Source organism: Protopterus annectens, chromosome 2.part1 (assembly GCF_019279795.1).
Source record: "Protopterus annectens isolate FY-2018-M chromosome 2.part1, PAN1.0, whole genome shotgun sequence".
Taxonomy (NCBI): Eukaryota; Metazoa; Chordata; order Ceratodontiformes; family Protopteridae; genus Protopterus; species Protopterus annectens.
The window spans coordinates 1,077,170,300-1,077,192,835 of record NC_056729.1 but is presented as its reverse complement, the minus strand read 5'-3'; the positions used below and the strand labels follow the sequence as shown (position 1 = coordinate 1,077,192,835).

Here is a 22,536-nt window from a genome sequence, read left to right as displayed (position 1 = left end):
TTAATTTTACTCCTGCTCCACCATTCCTATGACATTCTTCACATTTAACTAAATGTATCAAAAGTCCTCCAATGATCCACTGATATTCTACCCTCTGTAAACCTCATCTTCCCTTCTTCAATTATTTCTGGCAAGAACTTATCAAATCACTTTGCCAAAGTTCTGGCAAATATTGTTATGCCTGCAACACACAAAAAATGTCCTGTAGTTTCTTGGGTCATCCTTCTCTTCTTTCCCCTTTTATAACACTGTCATTGTGGCATATAGACTTGAGCATCACTTCTCTAGCAAATATCTGATTACAGGTTTCAGCCCAGTGAGAGCTCCATGACCTGAATGCTGATCATCTTTACAATTCTATGGGGAAGCCATTTTATTCTCATGCTTATCAGTTCATCAAATATCTTACAAGTTCCGGTGTGTCCCCAACCTATATATGCATTTGACACACTGTTCTAAACTTACTGCAAATCCAACTCTTCAAACTCTCCAATCCATGCCCCCACTACTAATATCCACACATAAATCTCTCATAAAAAATCCTAAATTATTGGTTTATCTCTTTCATCCTTTATAGTAACTCTCCACTCACCATTCTGATTTCTCTTCTACATGGCTTCTCCTTTGTGCATCCATTTTTAGTTTAACATTACTTCTACCATTCCCCCATTATCTTACTTCTTGCCTTTCCATTCTAGGTTTCAAATCTTTCAATTACTTCAACTGCAATTTTACACTATTAGTATCCTCATCTATAATTTCCTCCATCTTTATCAGCTCTTACCACATCCATAATCTGTCATCCATATCTTTCACCTTCTTTCCTCCCCTTCTTACTATCCCCCTTTGTGCAATTATTCTACTTTTAAATCTTCTTCTTCTTTCGGCTTTTCCGGTTAGGGGTCACCACAGCGGATCACCTGTCTGCTCATGATTGGCAGTGGAGTTTTACAGTGTCGAGTTGCCAGCTCGGCGCCCAACCTTCCACAGAAGGCACACACACACGCACACACTCACACCTAGGGCTAATTTAGAGTGTCAAATCCACCTACAGCATGTCTTTGGGATGTGGGAGGAAACCGGAGCACCCAGAGGAAACCCACGCGACCACAGGGAGGACATTCTACTTATAAATGTTTACTTTAAACCATCCTATTCCTTGATCCCTACTGTCCTTTGCTTCACAAAATTCTCAACTATCACTTGCTTCTGAGTTCATTCCACCCATCCGCCCACCTTATATCTCATCAATGACCTGGTTTACACTTTCATCTGGTCTCAGTGTCTCTCTCCACTATCCATTTCATATTTGCCATACTGACATCCAAACGCTGTCACCCTAATCCTTACCTTCATTACTTCCCCCCATTGTTACACTATCCAATGCAATTCTGTTAAACCTCCTCCCCTGATGTTTCCCATTTAAAGATACTGCAAAATGTCTTTCCTTCCCTAACAGCCTTCAGACATTCACTAACCCAGCATCTGCTTTCTCTCTCTTTTAGGGGCTCCTAAGAATTTAAACGTAATTGATATTTACCAAACAGCTTGTATTTATTTACACTGCAGCACTACATTGAAATCATCTCCCAGTATGATTTGGTCTCCATCTTCCCTACAACGATCAATACTTGTCATAAATTCCTCTGTTAGCTATTCCTTTTCTGCCGTTCACCGTAGAACACAGCCATTATCACTCCCTCCTCTCTTTTTCCTACCTACCTACCTCCCACCCATCTTTCTCTGCTGTCTTGATCCAACTTCTTCTCCCAACTGGTTTATAACTTAACCAAGACACCTACAATAACATCTACCTGCTCTCTTTCTCTATCTCTTCATTCTGCCCTTAGTCCAACTCTTTCTAACTACTCATATCCCTTCTTTTTCAACTTTATGTCATTTTTGCCCTGGCGCCTTGTTAGTCAACAACTACTTCTTGTGTAGCACATAACAGACATGATACATCCCCCTCATTAACATAGCTGCTTGTTGTTGGTATTTATCTTCTTTCTGGTGGGTTCCCTTTCTGGGTCATCTTCATACATTTATCCAGTGGGCAAGACGCTTTGTGTCTCTGCTTATGTTTTGAATGTGTGCCTGGCAAGAGGCTATTTTCACAATGCAGCATGTGCAACAACTCTCATACCACCAACTTGCTGATCCTCCTTCAAGCTTTTAGAGTGGTGCTGAAGCTACTGATGTTGTCAGGGGCCATTTAGTTATACTCAGTTTTTCAGCACTGATATAAATTTTTGCCTTGATGTCAGAAGACTGCTTATCCTCCCTCACCAAATCAGCTGCTCAACTTCTTCCTGGCTTGGGATTCTGCCCATTATCCCAGCAGCAGACACCACTTTTGAGTTTCTTTCATTATTTTTGTGTTTATTTGAATAACATCTGCAATTGTCAAGATTTAATTCACTTAACTTCCCACCAGAATCTTAATTATGCTGGGTAGACCATTCTTACTGCAACCTCTTCATTCATCATTTTCCACAAAGCTGTCACCATTTGATTTCACCCTGAATGTGTAGCTTTCGTAAAGCCCTTCTGTTCCTTGACTTACACCAGCCATTATAAAGTAATTTTCTATTGCTCCTTGCCACTCCAAACACTCTTTGCGTCTAAAAGTGTGCAGCTTAACAATTAAATAACTTGGTCTGCCAGCTGTGGGTTGCCTCTCAACTCTATACACTCTACCCATCTAACAAACAAGGTTATCCGGTGTATACACTCTACCCATCTAACAAACAAGGGTCTCCAGTATATACACTGTACCCTCTAACAAACAAGACAGGGGTCTCCAGTGTAAGGTGCCTAATCTAATTCCCCATTAACTCTTTACCAAAACCCCCACATATAATGTCACGGGAATCTCCCAATCTTAATCCACCCTACTAACTCAAAAAATTTAAACTTTATTGCACTACCATGTATTCTGCATCCTATCACCTAAACTATGGGACTCCATTCCTCTCTTAATCAGAAATGCCAAAAAGCACCCAGTTTTCAGACAACAGCTCAATGAACACCCCTTCAACCAAAGTGCAGCTACACTCACCGAGATCACACTGCATGAGCCCTGTAGTTCTCTCACACTCCTTTATACCTATTTTATCCTTCTTTATCTCATCTTGTCATTATCCCCATTATGTCCTCTCATTCTTCCTACCTCCCTCTTCTCTTCACATCTCTCACACTTCCTCCAATTTCTAATTCTCTGCCTTCTGCATGCCTCTCTTACAAGTTTCTTTCTTCTCCCCACGGTATCCTTTCCTGCAACTATTCACACTCATCTCTTCTAATGTCTTCACATCTCTCTATATAAGGATAAGTTGCCATCTCTGAAGCATAAACAGTCTCATTCATTACTACTGCATCTTAACCAAAAAGCTCTCCTGTGCATGATTCCATTTTTCCATCCACATTTTTGCATTGTAAACTGTTTCTTGAATTAAATGTTTTAGCAGATTTTTGCATCTGTGAATATGTATATGCTTTTTAGCATTTGGTTGTATCTATAAATATGCTTTGTTCATTTCTTAAGTGATCCCATTCACTCAGGCTCTAACTAAATAGTCCATTGACTTTAGTGCACTACCCTGTTAAATAAATAAATAAATAAATGGAACACCAGCATGATGTATGATATATTTATGGAAGTACAGCAGGAAGGGGAATGTTTCAGGCTACAAAATATGGAGGATGTTCAAAAGTTTAAACAGAAGTATCACAAGACAGCTAAACAACACAGAAAGTAAAAATGTAAATTATCTGCGAGGCATGGACTGGGATATCAACCCTAATTTATTTATTTACTGACATTTGTTGACCGGGACAGTCCACTGGGTTAGAAACATGTTTTCAGTGGAGGCCCAGGGAGAAAAGCTCCATTTACAGTAAAACATATGACAGAGAGATACATGCAGTAAAACATATAACAGGCAGATACATTTACAAAAAATGTATTATTTTTATACAATTTCAGTAGTTGGTAATTAGTAAAAATTATACATTCAGGTTAAGTATGGGCATTGGATATTCACTTAGTAGCAGTTTGTTCATAATTATACTCTGCTAGGAGAGAGGCTAAAAACAAAGTAATTTACATTAAATATAAATCAATGTAAAAAAAATGCAGAGTAATGAAAGCTAGCTGGTTAAAGTTGTTAGTTAAGAATACAGTCCATTTACAACAGAGGTCTAGGATTGGTTCTAAGGTGGAATTACATTTGGACCACATAGGAAAGTTTGATTTTCAAGAAAGTAGTGTTTTAAGGTATGTTTAAAGGATTTTAATGAATCAGTTAAAGTAACAGAGGGTGGTAGGTTATTCCATAATTTTGCTATGGAGTAGGAATATAAACTTTGTACCGGTCTCTTTTTAGGTTTGGACACATGTAGAAGTTGTTTGTTTGAAGACCAAAGTGTCCTAGAGGGGATGTAGGACTGGGTGATATATGAGAGTGTGGGGCAGTTCTCTGGGTTATAAATTAGTTTGTGAGCAGTGGTGAGTTTAGTGTACTGTAGGAATATCAATGGCTTGACAATGGTGTGTGCTGTAAGGTAGGCCACAGGCAAATTTAGCAGTTTTATAATAGCATGATTGTAATTTATTGTTCAGGGATGTGTGCAGGTTTGTAAAAATGGGGGAGCCATATAGGAGGAATGGGAGCAAGAGAGTGCTAGCCAATTTTGTTCTTGTATGAGTATATATATACGATTTATGTCTGTAAAGCTTACCTAATTTGAAATGTTTTTTTTTATTATATTGATTAAATGTTGTTCAAAGCATAGCTTGTTATCTATAGTAATGCCTAGTAATCTTGAAGTGTGCACTTCTTCAATTTCAGTTTTGTTTTGGGAGAACATTTTGAAATTCTGTGGGGTAGGTTTAGAAGAATGCATCAGTAGCTTTGATTTTTGGGGTTTAGAAGTAGCTGTGCTTCATGTAACCATGTTTCTATTTCTGAAAAAAAAAACATTTTTGTTATTTTTAGGAGGTCTTGGAAATTACTAGAAGAGGATAAGTGAACTCTGAAGGGAAACTGTGAGGAGATTATTTATGAATACATTAAAAAGTAAGGGACCCAGAATAAAGCCTTGGGGAACTCCGATTTTATTTACCAGGAAGTCAGATTGATTGTTTTGCCATTTTACGGATTGTTGTCTATTGTCCAGGTAACTGGTAAACCAAGGTTCAGAAATGTAGAGATATGATTAAGAGGGACTGGGAGAATGTGCAATGTCAGATGCTGAAACTCCCACAGTAAAGAAATCAAGACCAGAAAGTGCAGAGCAGGCAAAGGTCAGTAAAGGAAATGAGCAGAAAATAAATAACAAAGCAACAGCAACAAAGGGATGAAAAAAGAGACAAGATGGTAGAGGGAAAAGTGATAGTATTATATCAGTGGAGCAGAAGAACAAGAAACCGCTGTCAAGGGAGGCTTAGGCACAAAACAGAAAGAAACAGAAGAAGAGGCAGACAAATTGGAACTCTAAGTAGATAGGAAAATGGTGTGTCATATGGTCCAGGCAACTCAGAAGTGAACCTCTGGACAAATGGGAGATTGAACAAGGTGAATAGCAGGATTTATGATGGATGTCATATTTAAAGCAGTGGAAGACAGGACCATAGAAGGACTGAAAGTGTGCAAAGAAAAAGAGAAGCAATACATAAGTGAATAAAATATACACCAAAAAGTAGGTGGATGGGGACAGTGCAGCTAGCTTATATTAAATGAAACAAGTCCTTACCTTATGAAACATGCCCCAGGAAATACATCAAATCTTTATAAAAAAGATAGAAATTAATGTTTGGGACATCGATAGGTACTGCAGTCAAGGGGGGGGGGGGGCAAGGGAAAGCCTCCAAAGTAGGAAAATATTTTTCATAATTACTTATAGATGCACAGTAAACTGCAGTAAACATAAGTTTAATTTCTAATTCCTAGAAAATGTAAGTAATAATTGCTGATGTAACAACTAGAGGGCATAGAAAGGAATGTATGGGGGAATCAAGCGAAAATGCAAGGTAACTAGCAACCGCAGATGAATGTAAAATAAAAGATGATCTGGAAAGTCGGGTAGTTCGTGAAGAAGATAGAGGCTGTGAGCAATTAACAGGCTGCTTCCTGAGTTTGGGTGCATATTACATTATTGAATTGTTAAAAGTTCGAATATCATAGGGTCAAACCTATATGATCGAACTTTTAACAGTTCAAACGTTTCAACGGAGATCTCTGTACTGTGTGGAATGGGAAGATTTCACTTTCTTGCACTGTAGTGCGATCTCGGAGTTGGTATATTTAAAGAGTGGGGGTGGGGGGTGCAGGGGGGTTTGGCCCCCTGCTTTAAACGGTCAGGTAGTTTTTTTTCTGTTGCTTATTATTTTTTTTTTTAGATTTTCAAACTGTTAAACGTTCCATCATATGGGTTTGACCATATGACATTTGAACTTTTAACAATTCGATAACGTAATATGAATCCCCTGAGTCTGATTCCCTCAGTTTTCATTTGCCTACTGCATGATCTTGAGCAAGTCACTTAATCAGGCAATGCTCTGGAACAATTTGGAATTTGTTCTGTGCTTATTAATGCTGTCCTGGGCCGCATACCTATTAATTGCCTTTGAAACTATGAACCAGTAAGTAGTATAGTAGCAATAGTAAAGAGCTGTAAAACTGGAAATAAACAAACACAAAGAAAAATATTGGAATATTACACAACTGAAATTAGTGGAAAAGACTGTTGAGCAACAGTAGGAAGGGGAGACCAGTAAATAGAAATCCTATAATATAAAAAGGCTGTGATATCAGTATTGGGTTAACATGCAGTGTGCTAGTGTGTTGGTTCATAGGTTCATAGGTTGGTACTAGGCTATCAGCCCTAAGGCCTATACAAGCCTAGCCATAACAATTCCCTGGCTATTTCTTCCCACATTATTTACTTTCCTGGACCCCTGTCAAGCAGGGCGACTGACGTGATCCCTGGGGTGAATTTCCTTTCTCCCATCCAATCATCAAGGTTCCTCTTGAAGAGGTCCAAAGAGGCACTCTGCTTGACATGTATGGGCAATCTATTCCAGAGTCTGGGGAGTCTCTGGGTCAGGAACCTATCCCTCCAGCATGTTTTGTTTATTGTGATGACAAGGTTTAGATCCCTGGAGCATGTAGCTCTGAGGGATTGGGATTTCTTTAAGTGTAGCATGTCCAACAGCTCTGGGTTTGACATGGCCTTGTATGTTAAGCAGAGATCGCCTCTGAGTAGACGATATGCGACAGAGTATAGCTGGAGTTTTTTAAGGTGGTCAGCGTAGGGCATCTGCTTTAGGCCTGTGATTCTTTTAGTGAGGTATTTCTGAGGCCTTTCCAGTTGTTGCAGATGTCTTGAGAGGTACATACCAAATGGGGTGTTGTATTCTATAATGGGTCTAATGAGGGATGAGTACAGTGGGACAATGACCTCCTTTTTTCCTGATGAAAAGCCCTTCGTGATGAGGTGTGCCACATAGAAGGATTTCCTGACTGTTGTGGTGATGTGGTTATTGAAGGTGAGACCACTGTCCACCTGTGTCCCTAAGTCTCTTATTACACTTTCTGTGTTTAGTGTACTGCCACCTATATGGTAATTCATGGATACATGTTTTTTCCCAAAGGGGATAACAATACATTTCTTGGCATTGAGCTTGAGCCCATGGCTCTGGCACCAAGCATCTGTTTCTGTAAGGCCCTTTTGTAGAGTATCCACATAATTTGGGGATTCAATAATGGCTCCCAGTTTGCAGTCATCTGCAAACTTTGTTAGCCAGAGTCCCTTAGTGTTGACCTGTACTTCAGAGAAGTAGATGCCAAACAAGAGCGGCCCCAGGACTGAACCCTGAGGTACTCCACTTGTCACTTGTCTGGAGCTGGATTTGGAGTCAGCTACTTTTACAGTGTGGGTTCTATCAGTAAGCCATTTAGCAACCCATTGGGTGACATACGGATTAATGCCCAACTTAGTAAGTTTATGTATGATTCCAGAGTGGGGGATGTTGTCAATGGCCTTGGCAAGGTCTAGATAGGCTGTGTGGACCACCTTACCCTTGTCCATGGTTCTGGAGACTGATTCAAAGAAGTCAATCAGGTTCAGGAGACAAGATCGGCCCTTCACAAACCCAAACTGGGTGGGGTCCAGTGTTTGAAGGTTGCAAATGTCTTTGTTTATAAGTTCCATGATAATACGCTCCATGGCCTTGCAGATAAGGCTTGTCAGACTGATGGGACGGTAGTTTCCAGGATCCAAGGTGGATCCCCCCTTGTGGATTGGGATAACTATAATATCGTTAATTGGATATCGGATAATTGGGTACTGGAAGGAAATAAAAGCCAAACTTAAAAGACCTACAACCAGGCCATACCCATGCACATGTATACCCATGCACATGTAATTAGCCAAAAGGCAGTTATCTAGTGACTGCTGATGGGGAGGAGGGGTCAGATCACAGTTAGCTGCCAAAGAACACTATATTCAGCTTGGAGGGTAGCCCACAGAAAGGATTTTGCTGAGTGGCATCAACTGAGAAAGTAGGAAGGATGATAAAAAGCAACAAGGAAGATACAATTAATTACACAGAGGTTCAACAAATTCTATCAGAAGAAGGATAAAGTAGGAAAAGTTAAAGAGGATGGGAAGACATTGTTCTAGTACAGGAAACAAAACTGAAAATCACAGATGGGGAGAAAATATTGTGTTACGACTAATCAAAAGGAAAAATGCAGAACAAGACGGGGGAGGAAAGAGAGGAATAGCAAGTGTATCTTGTAAAAGGGCATCAGAAAATCAAATGAAACTGGAACATCTGGCAGCAAAAAGGGCAGAAGGTTCATGCTGGATAATAGGAAGCATGTATGCACAAAACAGAGATAAAGGTGGATTCTTCTAGAACTGTTTTGCTAACTCAACATGGAAAAAAAGAAATGGAATAGAGATAATGTGGGCTTACAATGTCACCACAGAACCTGAAAAGGTAGGTTGTATAGAGGATATATAAGAAAAAGAAAAGATGAGGCAGAAACTAGCCCAAAAAAATCTAAGAGGGAGGGCAGCTGAACATATGGAGGGAAAGCTATTCAAACAAAAGGGAATACACCTTCAAAAGAAACATTTTGGTGCAAGCAAGTTATGTTAGACAGGCTGTTAGAAAAGGAAAACCTAATGGCTATAACAGAAGAGATCCAAATACAGGAGAGGCACATATGAGGTCATACAGCCATGAAACTTAAGAAAAGTGTGCAGGAGTAGAAAACAATCAGAAGGGGGTGGAAGTGAGCTAGATATAAATGGAAGGGAAGAGAGGACAAGAAAACACTGTGAGAACTAATAAAGGAGCTGATGCTGGTCAATACAAAAGACGGACAAACTGCAAGAATACTGCTGGGATGGGAACAAGGTCACTCTTCAGCACAGAAGGAAAGAAGTGAAGCAAAGATGGGCAAGTGGGAAGCTTGAGAAAAAATCAGAGTGGCACAGAAGATAAATGGATGTACTACAGATAGAAATAAAAAAACAATAAAAATGAAATTACAGAGTAAAATTATTACAGAACAAGAAATTTAACAATTTAACCCATTGGGGTGCGAGGTTGGCATAATGGTTAAGGTATTTACCTTACAAACATAAGGTTCAGGGTTTGATTCTCACATGGGGTAATTGGCTAGGCTGAAAATGGCCCACAAGGGCAGTTAGCCTAGTACTAATCTATGACCCTATGAACCTATGATACTGGAAGGGCTACTAATGGATAGTGGGGGACGCACAAGGGAAACAGTTAGTCAATAATTACAAGACGTAGCAGGCAGAGAGAGGAAAAGAGGATAACAAGAGGAGATGGAGAATATTTAGGAGAAGATGATCAGGAAAAGCTTAAATGAATACTAAGACTAGGACGAGTTACAAACAACAAGAGGTACAGAAGGCATAGAATGGGTCTGGAGAATGTAGAGGGAAATATACCAGGGGTTGAACAAAAATACAAGCTGAATGCAGAGGTTACAGGGGATGACATAAGGAAAGTGATATACAAGGTGAAAGAAATGAATGTTGGAGGGGCAGATGGATTCCTTTTAGAATTTTACAAATGGTGAGTGGAAAGAAATGTGGAAGGTCTTAGGGGAAGAATACAGAACCTGGCAAAATATCTAAAATTATGAGGAAGGCACGCATAGCCATGATACCTAAAGGGGGTGGAGAAAGGCAGGAATTGGGAAGTTGTAGGCCTATCTCTTTGATTAACATAGACATCAAGAATTTGGCAAAGGTATTGGCAGGAAGACTGAATGAAGTTTTGCCAAAAATTATACAAACAGGGCAAAATGGCTGTATGAAGGGAAGAACGTAAGGGAGGAAAAATGGTGGGACTTCCTAGAATTTATGCCCAGGGAATAACAAATGGAGGAAGCGAAAGATGGAATTATGCTCTTTGATTTACAGAAGGCTTTTGATATTGTGAGGTGAGAATTCCTTTGGTAGATCCTTCAGAAAAGGCAGGTTGGAAAAAATCTCCAAGACTGTTTAAACTTGTGATCAAGAAGCTGTCATTGGACATCAGTCACACTTTAGCAATGCTTGAAGAAAAGGAGGGTATAAAATCTCAATTTGTGTTATGTGTGGCTGCAGCAATGAGAACTAAAAGAGAGACATTCAAAAAGTTTAAGGAAGTAGTGGAACTCAGGTGCAACAACAAAAAGACAGAGGTAGCAAGATTAGGAAAATGCTACTAAACCAGCACAGCTCCTGATGCCAAACAGCAGGACTAAACACCTCCCAAACACACGTATGCTTGTTCTGGAAGTCAAAGGCAAAAACAACAAGCTGCTACTAAGCCAACACAGTTCCTAATTCCAAGCAGCAGAACTAAACACCTCCAATAAGCACAGTCAGAGAGGTGAAACTCATCAGAGATAAACTCAGCCAGATAGCCAAACTCACTGAAGCAGGTCTTTTTAAATTCCAAAGTGATAAGCAAACAAGACGCCAATAAACGAACGACTTCAGTTTTATTAAGCAACACGATACTGCTTTTCGTAGGTACCCTGCACCAACTTCTTCCGACTTTGAAAAATCTGAAGAAGTTGGTGCAGGGCATAGGTTAATAAAAATGGAATAAGGGAGAGGTAGACGTAGTGAAGCTTATTAAAAAACTTTAATTTATATTATATTATAAATATAATATAATTTTATATAATGTATATTTATATTATAAAATTTGATAGAGAAATTTGTAATATATTTACCAGAGAGTGTGTGGGTGCAGGGTAGTATGGTCTATTTGGGAATTCTGTATATGGGCATAAAGAAAGAAGAAAGAAAGAGAAGTTAACATTATCAGACTGCTGAGTACCAAAAGTTAAAACCGTCATCAATCAAAACAGGAGGAGGACAAAAATAGTATTGATGCATGAGTTACACACGAGGTTCCTGGGCATGGGGAGAAGATGGCAGAAACTGAGTAGAATGAGAAAAGGAGGGGAAGAAAAATTGAAAAAGCATTAGAAAGAGGCATTAAAATACTACAAGAAAGAAAATCATACCAGAAGGGAGGAGAGGGTGAACCAAAACGGAGATCAAGGGGTGTGTGCTAGGAACAGAATAGGAAATGAAATGAAACAAGCAACTGCTGATGAGAAATGGTGCACTATGCATGAGGAATGCACATGAATGTAATATTATATATGAAGACAATAATAAATTAAAATTAAAAAAATAAATAAATAAAACAGAAACACTGCATTAACATTTAACTAACCCATCTTAGTATCCAATGATTCTAACTCTGAAAAGGAAATCCTAAACAAGACTCTAAACTATTCAACACCTAGCACTCTATGAAAACATCTGCCCATTTGTGCTACTGCAGAAGAGAAGATAGGAGACTGGATAAAAATGTTCTTCCCTTTTCCTTATTATTATTTTCTATAAATTTAGTTAAACCCCATATTTATTATGTGAAATCAGAGTCCAACTAATTATAAAACCTTTAAAAACATAAGATTTAAGGGAACATGAAGAGACTATATAGGAGATAAAAAAAGAAAAATGTTATGTCAACACTGACACACACACACACACACACACGCACACATATAGGTTCATAGGTTCATAGGTAGGTACTAGGCTATCGGCTCTAGGGCCCATACAAGCCTAGCCAAAAAATGTACCCTGGCTTTCGCCACCCAAGAAAATTATTTTCCTGTGCCCCTGTCGAGCAGAGCCACAGAAGTGATCCCCGGGGTGAATTTCCCATTTCCCATCCAATCATCAAGATTTTTCTTGAAGAGTGCTAATGAGGAGCTCTGTTTGACATAGATATGTAGTCTGTTCCAGAGTATGGGAAGTCTGGGACAGGAATCTATCCCTCCAGCATGTTCTGTTTATTGTGGTGACAAGGTTTAGGTCCCTAGAGCGTGTAGCTCGGAGGGATTGGGATTTCTTTAAGAGGAGCATGTCCAACAGCTCTGGGTTTGACATAGCTTTGTATGTTAGGCAGAGATCGCCCCTGAGTAGAAGAAGTCGTTAGGAGCAAATCTTTCATTTTGGTGCTTGCGCAGATATGAAAAACTACTGAAGGGGTTGCTGGAGGAAATGTTTCATTTTGATGTAATTTTGGTGCTTATGTATACAAGGACAAACTAATGAAGAGGTTGTTGGGGAAATGCTACCTTTGGTGTCAGGGAAGTGCTTCTGCAGTCATGGACAAACTACTGAAGGTGTCAATGGGAGAAATATTTCATTCTGGTGTTTGTGCATACATGCACAGACAACTGATGGGATCATTGGTGGAAATGTTTAATTTGAGGTCAGTGAAGTGCTTGTGCATGTATGGGCAAATTAATGAAAGGGTCATTGGGAGAAATGTTTCATTTTGATGTCATTTTACTGCTTGTGCATACATGGTTACTATTGAAGGGATCAATATGAACATTGATCATATATGTGTATGGGGACCGGTTAAAATGAATTTGTCCATTTGTTGCTGTTTTTATTTTATTGCATTCTATATGAGGTATATGACACCATTAATTGCTTGAAATAAGCATTTATTATTCTGGCTTTGCAGAAGTAATGTGCATAATTTGTTTTCACTTTCTGTAGTAGTCAGGCATCAGAATTTCACTCAGTAAGTAGCTGTCTGTAGTGTGCTGGGCAGGATGTGTGCGATAGCTGCTGATCTTAGACATAATGTTGCAATGAGTAGTGTTGCCCTATAACACCCCTAATTCTCCTTTTTATTTTTTGGATGCTCATTCCTTCTATGTGAAGTTATTTTCTCTTTGTCCATTTTATCCAAGTAACTTTGGTTTCTTTTCCCAGAAACTCAGCAGTATAATATATGTCTCTGGACATTTGTTGTTTTACTTTTCATCCCAGTGTAACACCAGAGTGGAACACAGAAAATAACTGTCTTTTTCAGAGGGGTAGGAAGGCAGGAACTGTTCAGAGAAAGAATGCATATATTTCCTTATTCCTGATTGTTTTGTTCAGACCATCATCAGGTCAAATATTAGTGTAAAAAAAAAGTGGAGTCAGTTTCTGCCAGTTCTGCATAAATATATCCAAATATCATAGTGAATGTACTGTTGTGAGCAGCACCTTTCCAGAATGAAGAATATGAAAACAAATTGACATCTATTATCACAGATGCACACCTAGCTGATGCACTTCACATTATCACTTCAGCGGTTAGTGCAGACATAGACTGCTTGTACAAAAACAAGCAGTGTCAGACATCCCATTAAATGTAGCCTTGCATGCCACATATCACAGCAGCTTTTTATTCAGATTTGCACAGTTATGATATTTTTAAATTTAATACATGCATTTGCAGCATTATATTTGTGATGTTGCATGAAGGATATTATTTGCAAATGTCTCAAGTTTGAAGCCTGTTTCCTGTCTGACATGAATACACAGGTAATTCTGAAACCAGCAGTGTGTGTTTTTTGTTCTGCGACTGAGGTGCACCTCTGGCTGCAGAGTGCATAACAAGCAGGTGCATCTTCATTATGGTAATGTGGTCCCCTGAGCATTTCCAAGTAGGGTAAGTGGCTTACAAACTAAACATGCTGGATACCCCTGCTGTAGAATCAGGGAAAACTGAGTGGGATGAGGGGGTGTCTACAGAGGAGATATTCTTACAACACCAGAAGGAACACTAGACGGCACCTGGGAGCAAGCTTAAACATTCACTTGGGCATACTTAAAAAATGATAAAGCAGCACGATACAGTTTACTATCAATGAGAAGAATGAAAGTCTTATGTCTGCCATTATTGATAAGGATCTGTGATTTTATAGGGCAGAGACATAATTAAGGAGAGTCATCAGGGATGTTCTGTCATCTCAGGAATAGGTAAGAGGTGTGTGTGTGTGTGTATGTTTTTCAGAGAATTTAATGCGGGAGAGGGTGCCCATACCAACACAATGCATCAGTCACCAGCATTGACTACCGAAGAAACTACTAATTTGCACCAGAGGTAGCAAAGGGCAATTCAGAGACATGAAAATTACCTGATAATGAGATCGTTCATCATTGAACCTAACATGTCCCTAAATAGGTATTTCCTACACTGTGTAAACAGTCACTTTTGACCTCACCTCACAGGTGGCAGGGTTCTTTCTGAATCTCCACATGGGCAAAGTGCTTTGTGAAAAGAATTGTAATAAATGTTGTATTGAATTACAGCTTTAAAATGTTTAATGATTACTTTCTTTTAACCAACAGGGAGCTGCTTTCTAGTAAAGCTCACATATTCCCTAAACTTTTTGCTACATGCAGGTAGTACATTAAAAAGGACTAGCTTTCAGGTTACTTCGGTTTGCATTAATTTATATTTAGATACATTATGCAGTTTAATGCATTATCATGTTGGTATGCTTTATTTACATTTTTAAGACTGAAAGATCATTGTTTTTAAGATCTATTCAATTTGAAACCTTCTGTAAAATAAATTAAAAGACATGCACAATGAACAATATTTGTGCGGTGAATTCATTATCAAGCATTGTGATACATATATTAGAAGCCATGCACGACTATGATTATTTCAGATATTAAATACTTGTCATTTCTATTTTGGTTCTATAATAAATTTTCTTTAAAGACTGCAGCATCATCCATTTTATTAAACAAATGTTTTTCCCTTTGTCTAGTATGCACAATTATAGATAATGAAACACAGTGTACCTGTGAGCAGGAGTACATATGGAACAGCAATATATGTGATGAATATCAAAGCTGCTCGGGCTCAGCCGGAGAAAACTGCAAATGTATAAGACAAATTCCATTAGATGGAACATGTGAATCTGTAGAAAACCCAACTGAACCAGCAGAATCAGGTAATCTCTGTACCCCAAATGTTCTCATATCAGCAGATTGCTGTAACATCTCTTGTGCTAAAAATGTATTTTGTTGATTTTGGTAAAAATTATTTTAAACAGTTCCTTGGCTAAAGAAAACAGCTAAACATGTTTTATTCATTTCAAAATATTAATGGAAATAAACCTTGAATGTTTAACCATTGACCTCCATACAAAAGAAAAGCAATAATTGTTATTTTTTGTGATATGCCAGCAGGTAGATTATTAAATACATAAAATTCCATATGGGCAGAATGGAGGAGCCACAGAAGTTTGATTTCAGAATTGGATAGTGCTTGTTTATTTGGGTCTATATTATGTGATCGAAGAGTCTACTCTTTGAACACATAGTCATTAACACATACACAGTGAACACTGTAAACCACGAACAGCCACGTCTGCAATTTTTTTCCTCGGGAAAAGCTTCAGTCAGCTATTATTGGGAATTGCCCTTTTCTTCAATGTAGAGTGATCTCGGAGTTGGAATATTTAGTTAGGGGTGTGTGGGGGGCATATACCCCCACATGGGGCAGTGTAGGGGCAAAGGCCCCCATTCGATAAGTGTTTTAAAGTTTTTTTTTTTTTTACAGCCTTGTGAATTTTTCCAGAGGAAATAATTTGCGGATGTGGCCGTTCGTGGCTGACAGCATTTGCTGTGTATGTGTAGATGACTATGTGTTCAAAGAGTAGACTCTTCGATTAGATAATATAGACCCATTTATTTCACCATGTAACACAATTCAGTATTAACAATTACTTCCTGCCAGTTACGAGCATATATATATATATATATAACAAATTTTCAGACATACTCATTTACACCTGTCTTGCTAGATAACTGAAACTACTATTAACGACACAATACCTTTGTTTTGATGATCGTCAATTACCTGTTACAATTTAAATATTAAGGGTGCATTTTAATATGTGCATGTTTGTTTTATTATGCTATTTCTTTCTGGATTAAGTAATGTGTCTATTACGCTCAGCAATTACCATGTAATATGGCACAGCCATAGCAATTTAAAAAATGAATAAATGTGCTAAAACACTTGCAAAGGGCTGTACAGTTGACATGTTCTAAATAAAATGAAAAGAATGTCTGCTTTTACGTGGCAACTCATAAAATAAGCACAAAGAAAAATTCTACAGTATGCAAATAATGACAGATTGTCAAAGCCTGGCAATTCTACAGATGTGTATTTACACTATTTTATTGGAATTATATGTGTATTCATCACTAATATGTGACCAAGCAAAAAAAAAAAAAAAAAAAAACATTGACTGAGATTATTAGAGGGAATGGAGGTATGGAATGGTGGAATGCAATGGCATGGTAAGAGATGAGAGAATGTGTCTATACTGTGCAAAAAACGAAGACTTATTTTGGGTCTGAATAGTCTAATTCATATATAACAGCATCTTATCAGCAAATTAATAAGTACTAAGCTTCCACGGTTTCATGAGTCTCAGAAAAAATGAATGATTTGATATGGTATTGAATAGAAGCTGAAATATTACAGGGGGGAATTTTCAACTAAAGACTAAAGAACATCCATGGGTGTATCAACAGAGCCATGCAGCTCTTAAGGGGGAAACAACTGTATGTCCTAGAAAGAGCCGGATATGCATCTTTTGGTCAGAGTGTCCCATACCTCCATCCAGAGTATTTTGTCATCAGTCCTTTATGTTAGACTTCAAATAAAACATCAGTCTTCCTCCTTATTCCTTCAAGCAAACAATTTCATTGAGAGACATCTTTGAAAAAAAACATAAATAAACCTACTTTTGCTTAAAGTATGTGCAAGAGGTTTTTGTCAGTGAGCAGAATTTCCCAGTGTAGACCATATCATGGCAAGTTATTTGGAGATGAATTGAGATATAGACTCATGTTTCACTTATTGGCCAATTCTAGTCAGCCAATTTCTTTAAAGGATTCACAGCAATGGTTCTTCACTTTGGACTTGGGGAATTCAGAATCATACTGGTTACACTCATCTGCTGAAAAGCATTGCTGCTTGAAGACTTTAACTTCCAGTGGAAGCTTATTTGCTCTTAATACCAATGTCATACAGTTTCCCACTTTATCAGATCATGGCTTCCACCACTGAACTGACATGTCACAACCAACTGTCATGGCTTTGACTAGTTGTGCACACACCAGCTTTCTAAACTCTGTCTGAACTTCAGTGATCATTACATGTTGTGGTCTAACTTTTCTGCTAAGATGCACTACCCAAAATCTAAAACTATTTCTATGTTTTGCACTGGTACAGACTAACCAGTGCTGACAGGTCATCTGTAACTAACCAGGCTGATTGCAACTCTGCATTGTAGCCTACTGCAAGAAAAGATCTTGGCTGCTAAAACAGAAGAGTTAAACATAACCCCACATGCTGGTTATCACAGGAGCTGCAGAAGGAACTTGATGTTCATAAGGTGGCCTGGGCTAAGTATTAGAAGATTACATTAAAGACTGTAAACATTATGCCTTGTTAAAAAAACAGTGCAAATAGGAGATCAATTAATGACTTGGAAGGTCAGTACTAAATTAACCAAGTTCACTAGCAGTGAATGGGCATAAAATGCCCATACCATGACCAAGTATCAGAAGCTTTCACAGATGGATTTTCATTTGGTTGCATACCTTATACATTAGTAACCCTGTTAAGTTTCAGCATTATGGCATGTGTCATTTTTGGGCTATTCCACTGACTTTTAGTGTTAAATAGTTCCTCTAACAGAAACAAATAATTAGCTTAATGAAGTTCATCGTTATGAATGGGATTCCATTAAAGACCTTTCACCTAAAAATTGTCAAGTCTTGTGCCACTTTTATTTTCACTCTATGAAAATACATTATCAATTCTTCACTCTACATACGTGCATGTTGTGACCTCTGGAAGAGTTCAACATTATTCCAGTACCTAATATCAGCAGTGTTCTACCTCACTTAAACATTGTGATAAACATTTTCCAAAATGCAAAAATTAGTAAAAAGTAATTATTTACTTATATTCATTTTTTTAGAATAAGGATGTTTGAAATTAATTAAAAATATATTATTTAAACAATTTACATGGTTAAATCTGATTTAGTCTTGTCCACATGAGATTTATCTGAATTAATATCACAGTATTTTAAAGTTACACTACATTATAATGAGACATGTTTCTGTCCATCACTTCTTTAAGCATTCACGATTCTTATTAACTTAAGCACAGCAGTAGCCAAGTTTCTTTGTGTGTGCTGTCTCATTGTTTTCTGCTGTTTAGCTATATAGGTTTAACCACATATGAATGAACTAACCTGTTTACTTCTTACTTCTTCCTATTGCACATCAGGTATTGGAGGTGACACATGGACCTAAAATTCTGTGATTGCTTTCTTTTCTTTTTTTCCAGAAACATTACACCCCCATCTGTTGCATGCCTCCTCACAAATGTATTTTATATTGATACAATAAAAATGCAGGTTGTAAATTGCCAAACTCAGGAGAACAACATCACCAACATTTTGCATCTATACTCCCTTTTTTCCTTAAACATTCTTAAAGGCAGTAAAAATCATCTATGTTATAGTCTCATGTGTTGATCCAAATATGATCATTTTGTATAGCCTAACATCTGTCTCATACTATCCCCAGTCTGTGATTGCCATGCCAATATATCAATTGTTTCTATTTAGCCACTATTTCACTGCTAACATCAATAGCTTTTTTCCTGCAATAAGTAAGCATAAAATATTGCATCTCTATCTTTTCTGATATTCTTATATTTCTCACAAGCCGTAACTTTTACTTTGCTGTTATTCTTTATTTCTCACATTATACTTCTTTTCCTTAAAGTATCTTTCCAGTCTGATAAGCATGATCTCCAAATTAGCCTTATTATCACTTTATAAATTTTATTAACCTGGTACCATCCTATACATTTCTACCAAAGGAGATGTTTTTTGCCTACATTAACCAACCCAACCAAGCGCATAGCAGCTATGTCTGATGGGTACTGTTGAATACCCCATTTCCCCTGTTGTCTTATCATAAACAGTGTATTGTGGGTTATTCTCGGCCCATTGGAATTTTCAAAGCGTATGCCTAGTTTAAACCCAGATTCCTTCTCGTCTTTTGCTTTACTGTTTCATCTTAATGAAATTCTACAGGAGTCAGCAGACTCACAGTTATAGGTCCACAAGGAAGTCTGTGGCCTCATCAAGGGCTATCAGCATGGATTCAGGAAAAAAAAGTATGACACGATTAAAGTTCTCTTTCAGACTGATGCACTTTACCAGAAACTGGAAGTTGGAAATCATACTGGGACAATATTCCTAGACCACTTCAGTGCTTCTAAGCTTGTGGATGGTTGCTGTGCAGTTGCCAAGGAGGAAGGATGCTTAGGAATACAGCTTGTGCCTGGGTACAAGTTGTGAAGAGAAACAGAGTGGCATGACAATACAATCATGGCTCTAAGTGTGATCAGTGGGTATGTGAGGAATTGCAATTGTATAAGAGGACTGCTTAAGGACTGGGAAGGAGTCTAAGGGGAGAACAAACATGCAAACAAAGAAGGAAGGTGGATGAAATGCATGTGAAATGACCAGTGAAAGAAGAAAGGGTGACTAGATTTGAAGAGGGCTGAATGATCCACAGTGAATTGTAAAGTCAATATTTAGCTAACATAAGGTAAGTAACTTGTGTGATAGGCACTTATTTTTTATCATTATTTAACCAGAATAGAATGGAAAGAGGAGAGGCCAGAGCAGGTATACAGTTATACACATGGGGAGACTTAAGAAGGAAAGCAGGATATATTGGTACAGCTAAGCTGAAGTGCAAAGTGATTATAGGGGACATGCTATAACAGGAAATAAAACACCAAAACTTAATAATTACATATACTATAATGTGGAGTGAGTAAAGAGGAAGGACGGCAACATTGGGAATAAAATTAGTGATATAATGTTTGTCTTTTCGGCTTTTCCCGGTTAGGGGTCGCCACAGCGGAACTCCGGTCCACTAATGGTTGGCAGTAGATTTTCACGAACTCCGAGGTGCCAGCTTGATGTTCAACCTTCAACGAAGGCACGCCCATTTATGCATGTCTTTCGAATGCCCACCCAACCGTAATCTAGACACTATTATGGCTGATATAGAACATATGCAGGCCATAGTGAGCCCTATTAAAAAATAAAAATTATAAAAACAATTCAATCTTTATTTACTCTTATTTCTAGTGTCTCAGCAACAAGCTTTCAACAAAAGTGAGATGCACAGACAATTAAACAAATATATAGAAACATAAAACTATCAATCAATAAATCCATCAAAACAACCACATTAATTATTTTCAGTATCCCTATTTAACCCATAAGGGTGGAATTCCAAATTTTAAAATATACAAAATTTCCTTAATTTTCCTTAATTTAATGTATTTTATTAAAGCTTCAGAGTCACTTCACTACCCCATGCCCCAAGTGTGTGTCTCCATCCAGCTGCTTTGACTCTACAAAAAGGTACATTGGATTCTTGTATTTTCTTACTCATTATGGTTTATTTCATTTTGGTTCAAACTTGTACTAGAAATATATAACTAAGATTTCACTGTGTTTAATTGTGGCTAAGTGTTGTGTATTTGCTGTTAATGTGTAGTACATACATCAGCACAGGTCTACTGACTTTTTACTCTAGGTTGCAGTAATAGCATCAAAGTTTGTCTTTCTGTTATTAATGTGTAGCAATTGTATTAGCAAGTTTCTACTGGCTGGGTGCTTTACAGTAGGATTCAGTGAATCCATCAACATTTTTCTTTTTGTTTGTACTGCAGTTACATCAGTTATGTTTATAGTCTGTTGCCATCTGGCTAAGTGTTCTATCTTTTTTTCTCTTTTCTTTCTCCCTGCTAATCTGTAGTACATATGTTATGTATATATGTTTCCACTTCTTCTGAAGGCTTCTATTCTAATACTTGATTTTGTGTTTGTATGAACAGCACAGTTATTGGATAATGTAGGTGATTGTTAGTATATGAGAGTTTGTGAAGAGTTTTGTCATTCTCTAGAGTTGCTTCCTTTTTTATTTTTATATATGTTAGACACTCTAGCTAGCTGCCTTTTCTAAGTGCTTAAATATCAGATTTACAGCTTGCATATTGTGTAGCAAAGAGTGGGAACTAATGGATAGGCTTGCCTCCTGTCCCTCTAACATCTGTAAACCTACATCTCAACTCCATACTTGCATGCATACACATATCTCTTGATAGTTCAGTGTATTTTTCTCTGTCCTTCTATACTGTGGAAGCCACCATTTTTGTTTTTAGTAATCCCAAACTTGCATACCTGCAAATATCCCCTGTATACTTATTGTCCTGTTTAAAGGTTAGAAAGCTGAAATGCAAAATTGTGAAATATAGTGCACTACTCTTGTTTGCCAAACATTACTTAAGGTGGATGACTATAGACAAATAGTATTGTACCTAACTAGTTCAACCATCAAGAAATCCTTAACTTTCTCTCTCTCTCTCTCTCTCTCTCTCTCTCTCATCCAGTGAAACAAGCGCATATTCCTTCTGCAGCAGCAGTAGTCAGACTTATCATATATGTTCGTACTACCTAAAGAACTTGCACAGCTGAATTTTACCTCCAGTTAGCAAAAAAGTACACAAGCAATAAATAAAGTTAAATCTATGTAAGGCAATATGCAAATAACTTAATTTGTTAATTCTAGTGTGCATTGTTTTGTAATGTTGAATCGGCTGGAAGGATATCCCCACCCCCACTCATAGGCCTTTTACTGCTGAAGGTGAAGCTACATTAACACTTCAGCATATTTCACTCTTATCAGTGCACTATCTCCCAGGAAAGACATTTAAAAGCCCATAAATATAAAATTAGATGCTGTGACTCGACAAGTATTTAGAGCTCAGACAACTTATCTTTTGCATCCATGAAATCTTACCTCACTGAATGATAATGATGGTAAACCATCTGGGGGGGGTTCTTCCCACTCCGTTCGCTCCACTTACTCAGCTCCCCTGCCCTTCCCCCATATACCACCCTCCACCAGCACCTCTACTCTTATCCTAAGCAAACCACTCCCCCTCATTCCTATGATCTAATTACATACAACCCTACCTTGTCCACA

The 22,536-nt window shown here is 37.9% G+C and overlaps 1 protein-coding gene across 2 annotated transcripts in view; it reads left to right on the top strand.

Moving 5' to 3' along the window:
- LOC122794328 overlaps positions 1 to 22,536 on the top strand; it is a 1,793,522-nt gene that overhangs the window by 385,994 nt on the left and 1,384,992 nt on the right. For both annotated transcript variants that reach the window (XM_044062632.1, XM_044062631.1), the window contains exon 5: positions 15,192 to 15,377. In XM_044062632.1, the coding sequence (XP_043918567.1) occupies positions 15,192 to 15,377 (186 nt within the window). The remainder of the gene's footprint in view (positions 1 to 15,191; positions 15,378 to 22,536) is intronic.